The sequence below is a fragment of the Amblyomma mixtum genome, chromosome 6 (assembly GCF_055824585.1).
Source record: "Amblyomma mixtum isolate Tamu chromosome 6, ASM5582458v1, whole genome shotgun sequence".
NCBI lineage: Eukaryota > Metazoa > Arthropoda > Arachnida > Ixodida > Ixodidae > Amblyomma > Amblyomma mixtum.
Genome location: NC_143017.1, coordinates 17964 through 37035, shown reverse-complemented (window position 1 = coordinate 37035; position 19072 = coordinate 17964). Strand labels below are relative to the sequence as shown.

General features: G+C 54.7%; 9 protein-coding genes across 9 annotated transcripts; 7 read left to right on the top strand and 2 right to left on the bottom strand.

Moving 5' to 3' along the window:
• Positions 1 to 19: 19 nt before the first annotated feature.
• Positions 20 to 331, top strand: LOC149337910 (histone H4). Its single transcript, XM_089550138.1, has one exon. The coding sequence runs from the start codon at positions 20 to 22 to the stop codon at positions 329 to 331; it is 312 nt and encodes a 103-aa protein (XP_089406264.1).
• Positions 332 to 4691: 4360 nt separating this feature from the next.
• On the top strand, positions 4692 to 5102 carry LOC149337909 (histone H3). Its single transcript, XM_089550137.1, has one exon. It carries the CDS (start codon positions 4692 to 4694, stop codon positions 5100 to 5102), a length of 411 nt encoding a protein of 136 aa, XP_089406263.1.
• Positions 5103 to 6033: 931 nt separating this feature from the next.
• On the bottom strand, positions 6034 to 6408 carry LOC149337908 (histone H2A-like). Its single transcript, XM_089547497.1, has one exon. It carries the CDS (start codon positions 6406 to 6408, stop codon positions 6034 to 6036), a length of 375 nt encoding a protein of 124 aa, XP_089403623.1.
• Positions 6409 to 6685: 277 nt separating this feature from the next.
• Positions 6686 to 7060, top strand: LOC149337907 (histone H2B-like). Its single transcript, XM_089550136.1, has one exon. The coding sequence runs from the start codon at positions 6686 to 6688 to the stop codon at positions 7058 to 7060; it is 375 nt and encodes a 124-aa protein (XP_089406262.1).
• Positions 7061 to 9507: 2447 nt separating this feature from the next.
• LOC149337906 (histone H4) lies at positions 9508 to 9819 on the top strand. The gene has a single exon (XM_089550134.1). It carries the CDS (start codon positions 9508 to 9510, stop codon positions 9817 to 9819), a length of 312 nt encoding a protein of 103 aa, XP_089406260.1.
• A 4352-nt stretch (positions 9820 to 14171) lies between these two features.
• Positions 14172 to 15576, top strand: LOC149337905 (uncharacterized). Its single transcript, XM_089550133.1, has one exon. It carries the CDS (start codon positions 14267 to 14269, stop codon positions 15434 to 15436), a length of 1170 nt encoding a protein of 389 aa, XP_089406259.1. The 5' UTR covers positions 14172 to 14266; the 3' UTR covers positions 15437 to 15576.
• On the top strand, positions 15546 to 16030 carry LOC149337904 (histone H3-like). The gene is made up of 2 exons (XM_089550032.1): positions 15546 to 15572; positions 15635 to 16030. The coding sequence occupies exons 1-2, from the start codon at positions 15546 to 15548 to the stop codon at positions 16028 to 16030; spliced, it is 423 nt and encodes a 140-aa protein (XP_089406158.1).
• A 932-nt stretch (positions 16031 to 16962) lies between these two features.
• LOC149337903 (histone H2A-like) lies at positions 16963 to 17337 on the bottom strand. Its single transcript, XM_089550132.1, has one exon. It carries the CDS (start codon positions 17335 to 17337, stop codon positions 16963 to 16965), a length of 375 nt encoding a protein of 124 aa, XP_089406258.1.
• Positions 17338 to 17614: 277 nt separating this feature from the next.
• Positions 17615 to 17989, top strand: LOC149337902 (histone H2B-like). The gene has a single exon (XM_089550131.1). The coding sequence runs from the start codon at positions 17615 to 17617 to the stop codon at positions 17987 to 17989; it is 375 nt and encodes a 124-aa protein (XP_089406257.1).
• The last annotated feature ends 1083 nt before the right edge of the window (positions 17990 to 19072 follow it).

The following is a 19072-nucleotide window of genomic DNA, read 5'->3' as shown; positions in this document are numbered from 1 at the left end:
CGCGCTTTTCTGCATCGTGATGTCTGGTCGTGGCAAAGGCGGCAAGGGGCTCGGAAAAGGAGGCGCGAAGCGTCATCGCAAGGTGTTGCGGGACAACATCCAGGGCATCACCAAGCCTGCCATCCGTCGTCTGGCGCGCCGAGGCGGTGTCAAGCGCATCTCGGGCCTGATCTACGAGGAGACCCGCGGCGTTTTGAAAGTGTTCCTCGAGAACGTGATCCGGGACGCCGTCACGTACACGGAGCACGCAAAACGCAAGACTGTCACCGCGATGGATGTCGTCTACGCGCTCAAGCGTCAGGGCCGCACCTTGTACGGCTTCGGGGGCTAGGCCGGCCACGCTGGTAGTCGCCGCGTCAGGAAGAAGGGACCCTGTGCGGCGTGCACCCTCTACTCCAGCTCCGTGTCGTCGTCAAACAGCCCTTTTTAGGGCTACCCAAATGCTGGATTGGCAGCTGTTGGTTGCGAACCAGAGCTCCGGTTCTCGTTTGTTCCTCTCTCTCTGTCTCTATGGGTTTTTTTTTTTCTTTGCCTACTTGTTGTCGCCTGCGGAAGCGAGCGGATTATGCCACAACAGCAAGCTGCAGCGGTCTCAGGTGAGCAGTTGATTGCGCCGTGCCTCACTGTCTGCAGCCATAGTAGTAGCCATCTGAGGGAGCATCGTTTTTGGCAGGGCGGCCGCCGTGTGTGGCTTTCGCACGTGTGTGTGCGCGACATTTTTCGCTTCAGCTTCGCGGCCATAAGTTTACAACCTACCTTTCGCCATGAATCAATCGTGTGTGCGTGCTGCGAACGGGTCTGGTGAAAAGAGGCATTATGCTTTCTTTCGAAACGAACCCCTGTACACATTTCCTTGTTTATGTGCGCGCGGCCTCTCATAATCGCAGGCGAAGCGATTTATTTACATTCGTCGGCGGTTCGTTTCGCAGCCACAGACAGGCAGGTAAACACGCCTGGCGAATGCAAACAACGTCTTGTGCATGAAATTCAGCTACCAAACACCTGGGGAGCATAACTGCGATGATGCGGACAAAATAGCGGCATAGCTAGCTGCACGGCTTCTTGTAAACAATTACATCACGCGGTGAGGGAACCAGCCAGCCTCGAAATTGCTTGCGTGAATTCAAACGCATCGCAGCTCATTACGGGCATATGTGTTTTGTTGTTGCGCCAACCAATGCAGCAAATATAAATACTTTTGCGGCATTGCGAAATAAAGTTGCTGTTGTTGTTGTGCCCAGTGTGTGTCGTCAGTTGTTCCTCGAATTTTTGATGCCCGACGACGCTGAAATTGCATGCGTGGTGTGTACATACGGTTCCTACAAAGTCAGTGTCGCGGAAAACGTTTGCGCGATCCACAGAAAATGAGTGTATTGATTGACGCGAGTCACTTTCCTCTTTTGAATAAGGGCAGTGTGTTCAAGCAAGGTGTGCTGTCAGGTGCGTGAAAGGCGTCTCGGATGTGTTAGCATTTAGAGTGGATGGCGAAGAGAGCCTGGGAGAGGCACAGCGACGTCGCGCTAGCTCACTGCTTGCCTTTTGAGCGAGTCTGGCCGTCCGTCCGTAGGACGGTTTCCCTCTGCAGCCGGTGACTTCCGAGGTGCGTTTTTTTTTGAAGCAACCAGTGCAGCTTTCAGCTCAACTGCTATTTGGGGCGGCTGTGAACTTGTGTGCCCCAACTGCGGCGTCCAGACAGGCGTCTATAGCGCGCTGCCTGCGTTTTGGAGTGCATGAAAAGGATGAAAGTAGAGGCGGGAGCCGCACCGTTGCCTCCAAGATTCCGGGCGCTGGTCTCGGAGGCGTAGGTACTTGCGCAAGCTGGAGGAAGGTGGCGCCGCGGCCGCGCGAAGCGTCGGCGATTAAGTTGCGTGCACCGCGCTGCTGGAAGGTATGCATTCCCTTGGGGAGGAAGCAGCTCCCGGCTTGCGTACACTTTGATTTCCCCTTAAATGGCGTTTTGAGTCTCAGGCGCTTTAATTTCGGGTCGCACGTACGGCGACTGAAGCGTTTGGATAAATTTTTCAGTCTTGTTTGCTGCACGTAATTGAGGAAATTGCGAGTGCGCCCTGCTCAGTCTGGTTTAGTTGTGGCTTTTCATTCCGTTTGGCTTGCTTTTTGTTGCCCTACTGGCTGGCGCCGTTTTGCTAGTGCGGGAGTTTGGAGGGGCATTGCATTATTCAAGAAAGAGAACAGAAGATAGGGACGAGATGTTAGTAGGGACGGGGCGCACTACTATCCAAAGAATGTTTTGTTGTAACTATGCGTAGCTGCCGCTATTCGTTAGCCTAATCACAAATGATCAGACTTGATCCAGTCGTTGAAACTTAACTCGTTGAATTTATTTTACGCGTTAAATACAAGAATCAAATGCAAGCAACTACACATCTCTCGGAACGCCCGAGCAGTCAGCGAAGCTAGCTGCTCGTCGTTCGGCGTCCGGAGTACAACAAAAGTTTTGGTGCCGAAACCCGTTCACTTCGAGTTGTAGCCAGTGGCAAGAAACTATGTGTTGTTAACAGTGTTGGGCGGCGTCGCGCAGTGCCATTCTCCGGGGTTCTGGAAGAAAAAGAAAAATGCAAGGGACGAACGAAATAAAATGTTTTTCCTCATTACACTGCCCGGTGACCTAAATAAAATCCATGGATGGGCTTCTGTTCGCTTATAAAGCGACCGCAGGAAATGCACCTCAATCACGGAGGGGTGGGGGTGCCTTCAATGCGTGCTCTACTGTTTTTGCTAACTTTGGCCACCTGTTACTGGAAGAATACTGCCTGGAGATGCATGGGAAATGTTAGGCATGATGCACGCTTTCCACGCAGTGTTCGCGGCTCTTTCCTTCCGTGCAATCGTACGTCATGGTATGTGTCTCGCTATGGTTTGCCAACTTTGCGCAGGGCAAACTGTTTTCTCAATTCCGCACCTTTTTATCTGCAAGAAGAGAGTGCAAACATTTAATGGATTTAAACTACAGGAAATTCGGAGGTGCATGAGCTGCGGATGTGGGAACACTGGAAACTCTGGAAACTTGAGGGAAGTAAATAACCGCATCCATCAGAAGTGGGTTCTCGTTCTGCTCGCCTTTTTTTGTGTGTGTTTTGTGGATGCATTGAATCATCTTCAGTAAGTAACTTGTAAGTAACGCGGGTTAGTCGGCGAGTGTTCCTTGGCTGGTAGACACACACACGCAATGTGTACAGAGACAGCCCTATGCGCGCGCTGCTCTCCAGGCGATTTTTCGTGCTCAATAACGATAACTGGGAACTCGTTTTGGCTGGTGCAGCTTGAAATTTGAAGCGAACTGATCTGTCGACTGCACAGTGCACCCATCGAACCTCCTTGGAAGCGACGACGCACTCTGAGGTGGCATTCATGCCCTAAGGGGTGGGTTTGTCAATATGTCTAAATCTGCCGTCTCTCTTGTTGCGCTTCCTTTGAGTTGCATGTATTATTGCGTTCTGCGCCCAAGCGCTTCTCTCTTCAACCCTTACAGCTTTGCCGAGGTGCGTCGATCTACCTGCTGTGTACCCTGTGGGCTGCTTTGCGCTGTTCAGGTGTCTGGCTGCGAGTTGCGCCGCTGTCCCGTCGAACAAGTTGGTTGACGACACAGTTCAGTTCGCATTAAGCTCAACAAAGGTGGTGCAGCAAGAAGTGTGCCATGGCAGCATCATTAGTGCTGCGAGCTGCGCCGGTCATTGGAATAATTTGTCGTAAAGGCTTGCTTGCAACGGAACGGAACGGGACGTAGTCGTGATGCCGCTTTCCAGGAAGAAATGCCGACCTCGTATCGTATCACCGGGAAGAGTGGCGCGATATTCAACAGCTTGTGATGGATTCATGAGGTACGCTTGGTGTCGCACAGGCATTTTCTCATTGGGGGGAGAGCTTATGAATGCTTTACATCTAGGCAGAGAAAACAGACCGTTTTATTCCGTGCTGACACGATGTTGCCAACATGGTACTAATAACTCAATAACAACGGAACGCAAACGAGAAGCCCTACTGACTGCACAGCGAGCAGCCGTCTACGAATCAACCTCTTTGGTAGGAGACCTTGACTCTCCCTTCCTTTTTTTTTGTTTTTGTTTTTGCAGTTCACAAAATCAGCTGATCATGTGTCTGGCAGTACATGTTCCGTGCATCCAAGCGGTCATTGCGCCGCTGTTTCTGGCTAGCGCGCTATTCAGTTATTTCGCCCCTCATTTGGTGTGCGCAAAGTGCAGACGTATTTCTACAAGCTGTCGTTGCGTTCCTTCAACACCGCGCCCCCGGCAAGCGGGGAGGCTCGTTGCAGTGCGCCAACGCCACACGGAACCAGCCGCAACCGCGTCGGCACCGTGCTGCTGTGGTGTCAAAGTGGACGCTGCCGCGGACGCCCGCCTCCTTCCAGAGGCTTGCTTTTGCTTTTGCGGCAAACCTAAAGGACAGGCGCAGCGTAATCTTGTGCTAGACCCCGGTTCCACACCCACTTGCGTCACGTTTGCCACGCGCGAAACCGACGCGCGCTCGAAACCGGGCGGTTTCCAGCATTCTGGGTGCCGCTGAGCGGAGGGTAGCCATCGGTCCGTCAGGCGACCAATCAGGTGGGAGAGAGGGGGGGGGGGGCGCTGCGGAGCAGCACCGCCGCGCGGCGCAGTCGATCTCCGTCCGTCTCCGGAGGCAGTCTCCCGTTTCCAGCGTCCGCGCTCGTCACCATGGCCCGTACCAAGCAAACCGCGCGCAAGAGCACTGGCGGCAAGGCCCCCCGTAAGCAGCTGGCCACAAAGGCTGCTCGCAAGAGTGCGCCAGCTACCGGGGGAGTGAAGAAGCCTCACCGTTACAGGCCTGGCACCGTGGCACTTCGTGAAATTCGCCGATACCAAAAATCGACCGAACTTCTCATCCGCAAGCTGCCCTTCCAGCGCCTGGTGAGAGAAATCGCTCAGGACTTCAAGACCGACCTGCGCTTCCAGAGCTCGGCCGTCATGGCACTTCAGGAGGCCAGCGAGGCATACCTTGTCGGTCTCTTCGAGGACACCAACCTGTGCGCGATCCACGCCAAGCGCGTCACCATCATGCCGAAGGACATCCAGCTGGCGAGGCGCATCCGTGGCGAGCGCGCCTAAAAGCGTATTCGAGGCGCCGCCACAGCAGCAGCAGCAGCAACGCTCCACAACGGTCCTTCTCAGGACCACCCAAACGTTTGCGTTGGCCACGGGCGCACGGTCGAGACGAACACGAGCTCAGGACCCCGGTACCTCTCTCTCTTTTTTTTACTCTGACTGTCTGTTCCTGCGAAATGGGTGAGTGTGTTGAAAGTGATTCCGCACTGCCCTTGTACTGAACTCGCCTGCACTTTTACACCCCGGCGGCTTCCCGCAGGTTAGTTATTTTTTATTTTTTTTTTGTGCCGATAACAACTCGCGCGCACCGAATGGGATGCAGTCGAAAAACAAGAAGAAGAAGAAAAATAAGAACTGCTGTCCGCACAAGTAAATGCAGCAGCTCCTTGAAACTACACAGCAGAAAAACAAAAACTGAGCGAATTGGTGCATATTGAAGAATTAAAAAAAAAAACAAAACGGCGCAGCGACGACGGACAAGCGCTTGTCCATCTTTATTCTGTCTTGTGCCTCGTCGCTGGGCTGTTTATTACTTTTCCTTTAAACGATCCCTTGCGACATGCCAATCATGCCGTTTGGTGATATTCCCAAGCCCAGCCCACTGGAAGGAAACCACGAGACGCGCTTTTCTCGTGTAGTCCATTAATAACATTGCTCTCGGTGCGCTGTACTGGCCTGTAGCGGGCTGAAAAAAAAAAGAAAAAAAAAAGAAAGGACAGCGAACCTGTGTGCGCGGCCGCATGTGGTCGAGTAGTGTCAGTGACGCCCAACGGGCAGTAAACGAAAGCAGCATGAGAGGGACGCAGTGGTCCAGAGCAAAGGGATCGCAGAGCGAGGCCCCGCCGTGGCAGGCACTTGGTTGGTCCTGATAAGGACCGTTAGGTGCGAGCTATCGCTGCGGCGGGCGCGCCTCCATAGACGTGCAGAGGACCGCTCACGCCTTCTTCTCGGTCTTCTTGGGGAGCAGCACGGCCTGGATGTTGGGCAGGACGCCACCCTGGGCAATGGTCACTCCCGAGAGCAGCTTGTTGAGCTCCTCGTCGTTTCGGATGGCCAGTTGCAGGTGGCGAGGAATGATTCTCGTCTTCTTGTTATCGCGAGCAGCATTACCCGCCAACTCGAGCACCTCGGCAGCCAGGTATTCCAGGACGGCGGCCAGGTAGACCGGGGCGCCGGCTCCGACGCGCTCCGCGTAGTTGCCCTTGCGCAGGAGACGGTGGATTCGGCCAACGGGGAACTGGAGTCCCGCGCGGCTGGAGCGGGTCTTGCTCTTGCCCTTGGCTTTGCCTCCTTTGCCGCGGCCGGACATGGTGACTGTTGTTGTAGTACGCTCGAGAAGCAGGAGAATCAGCGACGACCACTGCGTGCGAGCACGTTGGATAGAAACGAAACGAATACCGCGCTCTCTCCCCGCGCCGCGAGCCCGACGCGGATTGGGGCGGAGCTATCGCTGCGTCGACCAATCGCGCGGCGGCCTGGCTCGGGTCGCTTGAACACCACCGTGCCAGTATAAAAGCGCCGCGCGCCCCTTGGCGCGCGTTCTTTCGACACCGTCCGTGTTGCCGAGCGTCGACGTCGCTGTCAACATGCCGCCTCAGCCCTCTGGGAAGGCCGTGAAGAAGGCCGGAAAGGCTCAGAAGAATGTGCGCGCTACGGACAAGAAGAAGAAGAAGCGCCGCAGGAAGGAGAGCTTCTCCATCTACATTTATAAGGTGCTGAAGCAGGTGCATCCAGACACTGGAGTTTCCAGCAAGGCCATGTCCATCATGAACAGCTTCGTGAACGACATCTTCGAGCGCATCGCGGCCGAGTCTTCCCGCCTGGCCCACTACAACAAGCGCTCGACCATCACCAGCCGGGAGATCCAGACCGCGGTGCGTCTTCTGCTGCCTGGCGAACTGGCCAAGCACGCCGTGTCTGAAGGCACCAAGGCTGTCACCAAGTACACCAGCTCCAAGTAGGGTGGCACATTGCGCCTGCTGCCGGCCCTCACCTCAACGGCTCTTATCAGAGCCAACCAAAGTGTTTGCATTGGCGAGCCTGCCTGCAGGCAGCGATGCACCGGTCCTGTTTTTCCTCTCTATGAGCGTGATGTGTGTATAATATTTATTTATTTCTTTCTTATTCCCCTCGCGTGGCAGCCTGAAGTGGTTTTAAATACCAAGGCATCTCTCGTTTTGACTGCTGTGCACGTGAATAGGTTCCCTCTATAGGGCCCCACCAGCTGTTTGTTGTGCGGCAGTCGCGTATTCTTTCAGCGCTGCGGTGTGGCCGTCTTGTTACTGCGTTTTATTTCTTGCTTGAGTTCAGCTCTGTTTCCCATAACGCGTGGGCTTAAAGTGGCCTACAGTACACTTTAGCTGCAGGGGGGAAAGAAAAAAAAAAGAAAGGAAGAAAGCCTTAGAAATGCTATTCGGTTCAGACGCGTTCACAACACACTACTGAGTCCTGAAATGTATGCACAGTGCAATGGGTTGACTGAACTTGCGCAAAACCCCTTGCGGACGTTGGGGAGTCGACCGCGAGTGATTTTTTCGGCAACGTCTGTTGCATAGGGATCCTGAAATAGGTGACAAAAATAAAATTTGTAACGAAGCCCAGCAGTAAACTGTGAGGTGGCCCAAGGTGCTAAATTCCTTGTCGGCTTCAGCGCCATGCAAACCTCCAGCAGGTGGTGAATGTTTGTTGTGTTTAAAGGCAGAAAGAAAAAAAAAAAAGCCAGCCGCGGCGTTTGAGTTTAATGGGACGGAGGTAGAAAGTGTAGCGATAAGCGTATTAACAGCCCTGTGCGGGGCGCGCAACTTCCTCTACTTCTCTGCGGGCATCATAGCTATAGGAAATGAGCGCAGACAGAAACGAAGCTCCGCGCTCGACCACACTGCAACGTGTGGACGCGCGAGGAAGACAAGTTGCATGCGCTTAATGTTCCTGCAAGCGGCACGACAGAAGTTCGGGTGCCTTTCTTTTCGCCCTACAGTTTGCGCTCGTGCCGAATTGTGTATTGAATAATATCTGTGTGGCAGATACACAATTTTTTTTTTCGTTCTTCTGTTGTTGGGCGCGCACGACAGGCGTGCAAATATTTACTATGTGCTCGCGGTTGCACGGGTGTCATGCGTCCCTTACGTTTCGCTAATAGTAACAAAGTCGTGTGCAGTGCACTCGCTCATGGGCTCCATAAAACGTTCGGGCTACGCATGGGAAGGAGCAGTTATTTGCCACCTTTTTACGTTGCTAGTGCATGCAGAGACCTGAGCTCAGTCAGGTAGGTGTGTGTGTGTGTGTGCATATTTCGCTGCCTGTGGTGGCTTTTTTTTTTAATTCCGCGAGAAGATAAGCCAAAATGAAAGCTTCGAGAGATTACAGCCAAGAAGGAGAAGCAGGAGCCGAGTAGCGCTCGTCGGTACCACAGCCGGGGAATGGTCGGAAAACGGAAAGGGGCGCTCGAACTGCTCGTAGTCGGTGCAGCGAACTGAAATTAGCCAGAGAAATGGTCCGAAACGTGTTCTACACGTATGCCGAATTTGGAAATCCTGCATGCATTACTTTCCGAGATACAAGCGTTTGAATTTTGCCCGCCGGGCAAACTGGTCGCTTTTCAGCATCCTAGCGACCGGTAGAGGAGGGGAGTACACAGCGAAGCGCCGTCGCGCGCGCTCCCATGGTGGCCTCTTGAATCCTGGCGCGCAAGCGAACGGAAGAGTTAACTCGCGAAAAAGAGATGAGGAAGGGCGGCACGCGATTCGACTGCCATTAATGTGTTTTAATGAGGCGCGCGATTTCGCAGTTTGAACTTGTAATGTGACAGGCTCGGGCTGTGTTCGTCGTTGCAGCGCACTCTGCGGTGCGTCTGGTTGTCCAAAGGGCTGGAAACACCGTGCTGCGAGATGAAAGAAACAAAAGCAGCGAGCGCCTGTTTGTTTCCAACGCGCGCACACGCAGCAAAAAAAAGGAAATACGAAAACAAAGCAGGATTCTCCAACATTCATTTTCCATCCTCTTGACCGAGCTGCAAATGCAGATCGGATTACTACCAGCGTTATACAGCCACAGTGGTCATCGCGTTACTGCACTCCTGTGGCCCCTCTAAGGCGCGCGGTTCTTTTTTTTTTTAGTTTGTTGTTGTTGTTGCGTCAGCATCGCACATGAGGCCGAATGTTTCTTTTTTTTTTCTTGTGCTCAGTCGCTCTGCCCGCGAGGAGTTTGCCCATGGTCGTAGTTGCGCGAGAGTCCTGCGAAAGGGCTCAGTGATGCTAGCGAGGCGCCGCTCGCGAAGACGGACCCTGATTGGTCGAGGCGCCAGCCAATGGCGGTCGTCGCTGCGCTCCGCGACCGAACGCCCCGCGGCTCGCTGCCTGCATTCTCTGTTTTGCATCGGAGCCGAGCGGTCGCGCTTTTCTGCATCGTGATGTCTGGTCGTGGCAAAGGCGGCAAGGGGCTCGGAAAAGGAGGCGCGAAGCGTCATCGCAAGGTGTTGCGGGACAACATCCAGGGCATCACCAAGCCTGCCATCCGTCGTCTGGCGCGCCGAGGCGGTGTCAAGCGCATCTCGGGCCTGATCTACGAGGAGACCCGCGGCGTTTTGAAAGTGTTCCTCGAGAACGTGATCCGGGACGCCGTCACGTACACGGAGCACGCAAAACGCAAGACTGTCACCGCGATGGATGTCGTCTACGCGCTCAAGCGTCAGGGCCGCACCTTGTACGGCTTCGGGGGCTAGGCCGGCCACGCTGGTAGTCGCCGCGTCAGGAAGAAGGGACCCTGTGCGGCGTGCACCCTCTACTCCAGCTCCGTGTCGTCGTCAAACAGCCCTTTTTAGGGCTACCCAAATGCTGGATTGGCAGCTGTTGGTTGCGAACCAGAGCTCCGGTTCTCGTTTGTTCCTCTCTCTCTGTCTCTATGGGTTTTTTTTTTTTCTTTGCCTACTTGTTGTCGCCTGCGGAAGCGAGCGGATTATGCCACAACAGCAAGCTGCAGCGGTCTCAGGTGAGCAGTTGATTGCGCCGTGCCTCACTGTCTGCAGCCATAGTAGTAGCCATCTGAGGGAGCATCGTTTTTGGCAGGGCGGCCGCCGTGTGTGGCTTTCGCACGTGTGTGTGCGCGACATTTTTCGCTTCAGCTTCGCGGCCATAAGTTTACAACCTACCTTTCGCCATGAATCAATCGTGTGTGCGTGCTGCGAACGGGTCTGGTGAAAAGAGGCATTATGCTTTCTTTCGAAACGAACCCCTGTACACATTTCCTTGTTTATGTGCGCGCGGCCTCTCATAATCGCAGGCGAAGCGATTTATTTACATTCGTCGGCGGTTCGTTTCGCAGCCACAGACAGGCAGGTAAACACGCCTGGCGAATGCAAACAACGTCTTGTGCATGAAATTCAGCTACCAAACACCTGGGGAGCATAACTGCGATGATGCGGACAAAATAGCGGCATAGCTAGCTGCACGGCTTCTTGTAAACAATTACATCACGCGGTGAGGGAACCAGCCAGCCTCGAAATTGCTTGCGTGAATTCAAACGCATCGCAGCTCATTACGGGCATATGTGTTTTGTTGTTGCGCCAACCAATGCAGCAAATATAAATACTTTTGCGGCATTGCGAAATAAAGTTGCTGTTGTTGTTGTGCCCAGTGTGTGTCGTCAGTTGTTCCTCGAATTTTTGATGCCCGACGACGCTGAAATTGCATGCGTGGTGTGTACATACGGTTCCTACAAAGTCAGTGTCGCGGAAAACGTTTGCGCGATCCACAGAAAATGAGTGTATTGATTGACGCGAGTCACTTTCCTCTTTTGAATAAGGGCAGTGTGTTCAAGCAAGGTGTGCTGTCAGGTGCGTGAAAGGCGTCTCGGATGTGTTAGCATTTAGAGTGGATGGCGAAGAGAGCCTGGGAGAGGCACAGCGACGTCGCGCTAGCTCACTGCTTGCCTTTTGAGCGAGTCTGGCCGTCCGTCCGTAGGACGGTTTCCCTCTGCAGCCGGTGACTTCCGAGGTGCGTTTTTTTTTGAAGCAACCAGTGCAGCTTTCAGCTCAACTGCTATTTGGGGCGGCTGTGAACTTGTGTGCCCCAACTGCGGCGTCCAGACAGGCGTCTATAGCGCGCTGCCTGCGTTTTGGAGTGCATGAAAAGGATGAAAGTAGAGGCGGGAGCCGCACCGTTGCCTCCAAGATTCCGGGCGCTGGTCTCGGAGGCGTAGGTACTTGCGCAAGCTGGAGGAAGGTGGCGCCGCGGCCGCGCGAAGCGTCGGCGATTAAGTTGCGTGCACCGCGCTGCTGGAAGGTATGCATTCCCTTGGGGAGGAAGCAGCTCCCGGCTTGCGTACACTTTGATTTCCCCTTAAATGGCGTTTTGAGTCTCAGGCGCTTTAATTTCGGGTCGCACGTACGGCGACTGAAGCGTTTGGATAAATTTTTCAGTCTTGTTTGCTGCACGTAATTGAGGAAATTGCGAGTGCGCCCTGCTCAGTCTGGTTTAGTTGTGGCTTTTCATTCCGTTTGGCTTGCTTTTTGTTGCCCTACTGGCTGGCGCCGTTTTGCTAGTGCGGGAGTTTGGAGGGGCATTGCATTATTCAAGAAAGAGAACAGAAGATAGGGACGAGATGTTAGTAGGGACGGGGCGCACTACTATCCAAAGAATGTTTTGTTGTAACTATGCGTAGCTGCCGCTATTCGTTAGCCTAATCACAAATGATCAGACTTGATCCAGTCGTTGAAACTTAACTCGTTGAATTTATTTTACGCGTTAAATACAAGAATCAAATGCAAGCAACTACACATCTCTCGGAACGCCCGAGCAGTCAGCGAAGCTAGCTGCTCGTCGTTCGGCGTCCGGAGTACAACAAAAGTTTTGGTGCCGAAACCCGTTCACTTCGAGTTGTAGCCAGTGGCAAGAAACTATGTGTTGTTAACAGTGTTGGGCGGCGTCGCGCAGTGCCATTCTCCGGGGTTCTGGAAGAAAAAGAAAAATGCAAGGGACGAACGAAATAAAATGTTTTTCCTCATTACACTGCCCGGTGACCTAAATAAAATCCATGGATGGGCTTCTGTTCGCTTATAAAGCGACCGCAGGAAATGCACCTCAATCACGGAGGGGTGGGGGTGCCTTCAATGCGTGCTCTACTGTTTTTGCTAACTTTGGCCACCTGTTACTGGAAGAATACTGCCTGGAGATGCATGGGAAATGTTAGGCATGATGCACGCTTTCCACGCAGTGTTCGCGGCTCTTTCCTTCCGTGCAATCGTACGTCATGGTATGTGTCTCGCTATGGTTTGCCAACTTTGCGCAGGGCAAACTGTTTTCTCAATTCCGCACCTTTTTATCTGCAAGAAGAGAGTGCAAACATTTAATGGATTTAAACTACAGGAAATTCGGAGGTGCATGAGCTGCGGATGTGGGAACACTGGAAACTCTGGAAACTTGAGGGAAGTAAATAACCGCATCCATCAGAAGTGGGTTCTCGTTCTGCTCGCCTTTTTTTGTGTGTGTTTTGTGGATGCATTGAATCATCTTCAGTAAGTAACTTGTAAGTAACGCGGGTTAGTCGGCGAGTGTTCCTTGGCTGGTAGACACACACACGCAATGTGTACAGAGACAGCCCTATGCGCGCGCTGCTCTCCAGGCGATTTTTCGTGCTCAATAACGATAACTGGGAACTCGTTTTGGCTGGTGCAGCTTGAAATTTGAAGCGAACTGATCTGTCGACTGCACAGTGCACCCATCGAACCTCCTTGGAAGCGACGACGCACTCTGAGGTGGCATTCATGCCCTAAGGGGTGGGTTTGTCAATATGTCTAAATCTGCCGTCTCTCTTGTTGCGCTTCCTTTGAGTTGCATGTATTATTGCGTTCTGCGCCCAAGCGCTTCTCTCTTCAACCCTTACAGCTTTGCCGAGGTGCGTCGATCTACCTGCTGTGTACCCTGTGGGCTGCTTTGCGCTGTTCAGGTGTCTGGCTGCGAGTTGCGCCGCTGTCCCGTCGAACAAGTTGGTTGACGACACAGTTCAGTTCGCATTAAGCTCAACAAAGGTGGTGCAGCAAGAAGTGTGCCATGGCAGCATCATTAGTGCTGCGAGCTGCGCCGGTCATTGGAATAATTTGTCGTAAAGGCTTGCTTGCAACGGAACGGAACGGGACGTAGTCGTGATGCCGCTTTCCAGGAAGAAATGCCGACCTCGTATCGTATCACCGGGAAGAGTGGCGCGATATTCAACAGCTTGTGATGGATTCATGAGGTACGCTTGGTGTCGCACAGGCATTTTCTCATTGGGGGGAGAGCTTATGAATGCTTTACATCTAGGCAGAGAAAACAGACCGTTTTATTCCGTGCTGACACGATGTTGCCAACATGGTACTAATAACTCAATAACAACGGAACGCAAACGAGAAGCCCTACTGACTGCACAGCGAGCAGCCGTCTACGAATCAACCTCTTTGGTAGGAGACCTTGACTCTCCCTTCCTTTTTTTTTGTTTTTGTTTTTGCAGTTCACAAAATCAGCTGATCATGTGTCTGGCAGTACATGTTCCGTGCATCCAAGCGGTCATTGCGCCGCTGTTTCTGGCTAGCGCGCTATTCAGTTATTTCGCCCCTCATTTGGTGTGCGCAAAGTGCAGACGTATTTCTACAAGCTGTCGTTGCGTTCCTTCAACACCGCGCCCCCGGCAAGCGGGGAGGCTCGTTGCAGTGCGCCAACGCCACACGGAACCAGCCGCAACCGCGTCGGCACCGTGCTGCTGTGGTGTCAAAGTGGACGCTGCCGCGGACGCCCGCCTCCTTCCAGAGGCTTGCTTTTGCTTTTGCGGCAAACCTAAAGGACAGGCGCAGCGTAATCTTGTGCTAGACCCCGGTTCCACACCCACTTGCGTCACGTTTGCCACGCGCGAAACCGACGCGCGCTCGAAACCGGGCGGTTTCCAGCATTCTGGGTGCCGCTGAGCGGAGGGTAGCCATCGGTCCGTCAGGCGACCAATCAGGTGGGAGAGAGGGGGGGGGGGCGCTGCGGAGCAGCACCGCCGCGCGGCGCAGTCGATCTCCGTCCGTCTCCGGAGGCAGTCTCCCGTTTCCAGCGTCCGCGCTCGTCACCATGGCCCGTACCAAGCACGTTGCCTAGGACTGCCTAGGCCTCGTTCTTTGTCTCGCCATCCGAACGCAGGTGAGTGAGGCTGTTGCCATGCCTCGGCTTGCACAGCGACTGCGCCCGCAAACGTTCTTCGGCCGCGTGCCGCAGGGCGTGTGCGGCGCAGACATTTGTAAAGAGCTTGTGAAATGTTTCTCCAAGTCAGAGCTGGGCGGCGTGCAGGACTTCGGGGTGGGCCGTTTTGAGGTCACCTTTAAGTCCAGGCCTGCCGTTCAGCGCTTTCTTGCGAGGCCCGTAATCGAGGTGCGAGGCACCGCGGTGCGCTTCGCGTACCGCGGTACGCTGAGCACCGTGGTGCGAGTTTTTGGCTTTCCAGTCGACATTGATGTAGCTGAGCTGAAAGGAGCCCTGGAGGAGTACGGACCAGTGGAGAGCATCGTTGCTGAGTACGTGCCTGGATTCGACGGCGTGCCGAACGGGACCAGGCGCGTGCGAATGGAGATGAAGTCGGCGCTACCCAACTTCCTGCAGGTGGCAGAGTTCACCGTGCAGTGCGAGTACGAGGGTGTCGCGCGTGTCTGCCGGCGCTGTGGTTCTCGTGACCACGTGCGGGCGGCGTGCGACGTGCCTTTGTGCGCGCGCTGCGGTGTGTTCGGCCACGCCACGTGCGAGCAGCCGTGCCCCCAGTGCGGCGCTGACCACGCCGTCGCGAAGTGTGCGACGCGCACGTTCGCGTCAGTAGCGAAGCGCGCGATGGTGTCTGCTGCGGCTGCCGCTGCGTCGCAGGTTGCCCTCGCGCCAGACAAGGACCAGGACCCTGCCTCGGATACCTCGGTCGAGGGCTCCAGCGGCCCCGCCGTTCCAGTGAGCGGCCAACACGAGGACAACGAGCCTGCCGAACAGCGCAGCGCGGAACCGGTCGAGGCAGAGGCGAACCCGACGGGCGAGGGGGAGTTCACTCTCGTCCAGCGGCGGAAGCGCCGACGGAGGGAGAGAGCAGCCAGCCCACGCAGCGAGCCCCCAGCGCCATCTGAGGATAGCTCCGCGCACTGCCGCGCGCCCGCGAAACTTAAACGGCGCGAAGCGCCGCGCGCTTCTTCTCCTGTTGCAGAGGACGACTCCGAGCAGTCTGGAGGCGAGGGGCGCTGGTGCGACTCGTGCAGTGCCGTGACCAACTGCGACTGCAGCTTCCTGAGTGACGCTACGTACAGCTCCGACCAGGATGAAGACGAGGTAAGCGGGGCAGCCGCCCCGCGACCGTGACCGCCTTCCTGGCGCGTCGCGGCCCTTGTCCGGGTAGGACCTTCACCCCAAAACAAAAAACTGACCCCCCCACTTGTGGAGGGGGCCTGGGCCTTGCCGGGGGTGTCGGATGGATGATGATGAGTTGATGGGTTATGTGTGACCCCGGGGAGAGGCACTTTCGGGTGCCAATCCTCCTTCTCATCTGACAACGGCAAGCAAACCGCGCGCAAGAGCACTGGCGGCAAGGCCCCCCGTAAGCAGCTGGCCACAAAGGCTGCTCGCAAGAGTGCGCCAGCTACCGGGGGAGTGAAGAAGCCTCACCGTTACAGGCCTGGCACCGTGGCACTTCGTGAAATTCGCCGATACCAAAAATCGACCGAACTTCTCATCCGCAAGCTGCCCTTCCAGCGCCTGGTGAGAGAAATCGCTCAGGACTTCAAGACCGACCTGCGCTTCCAGAGCTCGGCCGTCATGGCACTTCAGGAGGCCAGCGAGGCATACCTTGTCGGTCTCTTCGAGGACACCAACCTGTGCGCGATCCACGCCAAGCGCGTCACCATCATGCCGAAGGACATCCAGCTGGCGAGGCGCATCCGTGGCGAGCGCGCCTAAAAGCGTATTCGAGGCGCCGCCACAGCAGCAGCAGCAGCAACGCTCCACAACGGTCCTTCTCAGGACCACCCAAACGTTTGCGTTGGCCACGGGCGCACGGTCGAGACGAACACGAGCTCAGGACCCCGGTACCTCTCTCTCTTTTTTTTACTCTGACTGTCTGTTCCTGCGAAATGGGTGAGTGTGTTGAAAGTGATTCCGCACTGCCCTTGTACTGAACTCGCCTGCACTTTTACACCCCGGCGGCTTCCCGCAGGTTAGTTATTTTTTATTTTTTTTTTGTGCCGATAACAACTCGCGCGCACCGAATGGGATGCAGTCGAAAAACAAGAAGAAGAAGAAAAATAAGAACTGCTGTCCGCACAAGTAAATGCAGCAGCTCCTTGAAACTACACAGCAGAAAAACAAAAACTGAGCGAATTGGTGCATATTGAAGAATTAAAAAAAAAAAACAAAACGGCGCAGCGACGACGGACAAGCGCTTGTCCATCTTTATTCTGTCTTGTGCCTCGTCGCTGGGCTGTTTATTACTTTTCCTTTAAACGATCCCTTGCGACATGCCAATCATGCCGTTTGGTGATATTCCCAAGCCCAGCCCACTGGAAGGAAACCACGAGACGCGCTTTTCTCGTGTAGTCCATTAATAACATTGCTCTCGGTGCGCTGTACTGGCCTGTAGCGGGCTGAAAAAAAAAAGAAAAAAAAAAGAAAGGACAGCGAACCTGTGTGCGCGGCCGCATGTGGTCGAGTAGTGTCAGTGACGCCCAACGGGCAGTAAACGAAAGCAGCATGAGAGGGACGCAGTGGTCCAGAGCAAAGGGATCGCAGAGCGAGGCCCCGCCGTGGCAGGCACTTGGTTGGTCCTGATAAGGACCGTTAGGTGCGAGCTATCGCTGCGGCGGGCGCGCCTCCATAGACGTGCAGAGGACCGCTCACGCCTTCTTCTCGGTCTTCTTGGGGAGCAGCACGGCCTGGATGTTGGGCAGGACGCCACCCTGGGCAATGGTCACTCCCGAGAGCAGCTTGTTGAGCTCCTCGTCGTTTCGGATGGCCAGTTGCAGGTGGCGAGGAATGATTCTCGTCTTCTTGTTATCGCGAGCAGCATTACCCGCCAACTCGAGCACCTCGGCAGCCAGGTATTCCAGGACGGCGGCCAGGTAGACCGGGGCGCCGGCTCCGACGCGCTCCGCGTAGTTGCCCTTGCGCAGGAGACGGTGGATTCGGCCAACGGGGAACTGGAGTCCCGCGCGGCTGGAGCGGGTCTTGCTCTTGCCCTTGGCTTTGCCTCCTTTGCCGCGGCCGGACATGGTGACTGTTGTTGTAGTACGCTCGAGAAGCAGGAGAATCAGCGACGACCACTGCGTGCGAGCACGTTGGATAGAAACGAAACGAATACCGCGCTCTCTCCCCGCGCCGCGAGCCCGACGCGGATTGGGGCGGAGCTATCGCTGCGTCGACCAATCGCGCGGCGGCCTGGCTCGGGTCGCTTGAACACCACCGTGCCAGTATAAAAGCGCCGCGCGCCCCTTGGCGCGCGTTCTTTCGACACCGTCCGTGTTGCCGAGCGTCGACGTCGCTGTCAACATGCCGCCTCAGCCCTCTGGGAAGGCCGTGAAGAAGGCCGGAAAGGCTCAGAAGAATGTGCGCGCTACGGACAAGAAGAAGAAGAAGCGCCGCAGGAAGGAGAGCTTCTCCATCTACATTTATAAGGTGCTGAAGCAGGTGCATCCAGACACTGGAGTTTCCAGCAAGGCCATGTCCATCATGAACAGCTTCGTGAACGACATCTTCGAGCGCATCGCGGCCGAGTCTTCCCGCCTGGCCCACTACAACAAGCGCTCGACCATCACCAGCCGGGAGATCCAGACCGCGGTGCGTCTTCTGCTGCCTGGCGAACTGGCCAAGCACGCCGTGTCTGAAGGCACCAAGGCTGTCACCAAGTACACCAGCTCCAAGTAGGGTGGCACATTGCGCCTGCTGCCGGCCCTCACCTCAACGGCTCTTATCAGAGCCAACCAAAGTGTTTGCATTGGCGAGCCTGCCTGCAGGCAGCGATGCACCGGTCCTGTTTTTCCTCTCTATGAGCGTGATGTGTGTATAATATTTATTTATTTATTTCTTATTCCCCTCGCGTGGCAGCCTGAAGTGGTTTTAAATACCAAGGCATCTCTCGTTTTGACTGCTGTGCACGTGAATAGGTTCCCTCTATAGGGCCCCACCAGCTGTTTGTTGTGCGGCAGTCGCGTATTCTTTCAGCGCTGCGGTGTGGCCGTCTTGTTACTGCGTTTTATTTCTTGCTTGAGTTCAGCTCTGTTTCCCATAACGCGTGGGCTTAAAGTGGCCTACAGTACACTTTAGCTGCAGGGGGGAAAGAAAAAAAAAAGAAAGGAAGAAAGCCTTAGAAATGCTATTCGGTTCAGACGCGTTCACAACACACTACTGAGTCCTGAAATGTATGCACAGTGCAATGGGTTGACTGAACTTGCGCAAAACCCCTTGCGGACGTTGGGGAGTCGACCGCGAGTGATTTTTTCGGCAACGTCTGTTGCATAGGGATCCTGAAATAGGTGACAAAAATAAAATTTGTAACGAAGCCCAGCAGTAAACTGTGAGGTGGCCCAAGGTGCTAAATTCCTTGTCGGCTTCAGCGCCATGCAAACCTCCAGCAGGTGGTGAATGTTTGTTGTGTTTAAAGGCAGAAAGAAAAAAAAAAAAGCCAGCCGCGGCGTTTGAGTTTAATGGGACGGAGGTAGAAAGTGTAGCGATAAGCGTATTAACAGCCCTGTGCGGGGCGCGCAACTTCCTCTACTTCTCTGCGGGCATCATAGCTATAGGAAATGAGCGCAGACAGAAACGAAGCTCCGCGCTCGACCACACTGCAACGTGTGGACGCGCGAGGAAGACAAGTTGCATGCGCTTAATGTTCCTGCAAGCGGCACGACAGAAGTTCGGGTGCCTTTCTTTTCGCCCTACAGTTTGCGCTCGTGCCGAATTGTGTATTGAATAATATCTGTGTGGCAGATACACAATTTTTTTTTTTCG

What these genes read in the sequence shown, in the direction of transcription:
- LOC149337910 (XM_089550138.1), top strand. Translation starts at nt 20, where the DNA reads ATGTCTGGTCGTGGCAAAGGCGGCAAGGGGCTCGGAAAAGGAGGCGCG.
- LOC149337905 (XM_089550133.1), top strand. Translation starts at nt 14,267, where the DNA reads ATGCCTCGGCTTGCACAGCGACTGCGCCCGCAAACGTTCTTCGGCCGC.
- LOC149337908 (XM_089547497.1), bottom strand. Translation starts at nt 6,408, where the DNA reads ATGTCCGGCCGCGGCAAAGGAGGCAAAGCCAAGGGCAAGAGCAAGACC.
- LOC149337909 (XM_089550137.1), top strand. Translation starts at nt 4,692, where the DNA reads ATGGCCCGTACCAAGCAAACCGCGCGCAAGAGCACTGGCGGCAAGGCC.
- LOC149337903 (XM_089550132.1), bottom strand. Translation starts at nt 17,337, where the DNA reads ATGTCCGGCCGCGGCAAAGGAGGCAAAGCCAAGGGCAAGAGCAAGACC.
- LOC149337904 (XM_089550032.1), top strand. Translation starts at nt 15,546, where the DNA reads ATGGATGATGATGAGTTGATGGGTTAT. An exon ending in ATGATGAGTTGATGGGTTAT is followed by an intron (nt 15,573 to 15,634) that starts GTGTGACCCCGG and finishes GACAACGGCAAG; the next exon opens with CAAACCGCGCGCAAGAGCAC.
- LOC149337906 (XM_089550134.1), top strand. Translation starts at nt 9,508, where the DNA reads ATGTCTGGTCGTGGCAAAGGCGGCAAGGGGCTCGGAAAAGGAGGCGCG.
- LOC149337907 (XM_089550136.1), top strand. Translation starts at nt 6,686, where the DNA reads ATGCCGCCTCAGCCCTCTGGGAAGGCCGTGAAGAAGGCCGGAAAGGCT.
- LOC149337902 (XM_089550131.1), top strand. Translation starts at nt 17,615, where the DNA reads ATGCCGCCTCAGCCCTCTGGGAAGGCCGTGAAGAAGGCCGGAAAGGCT.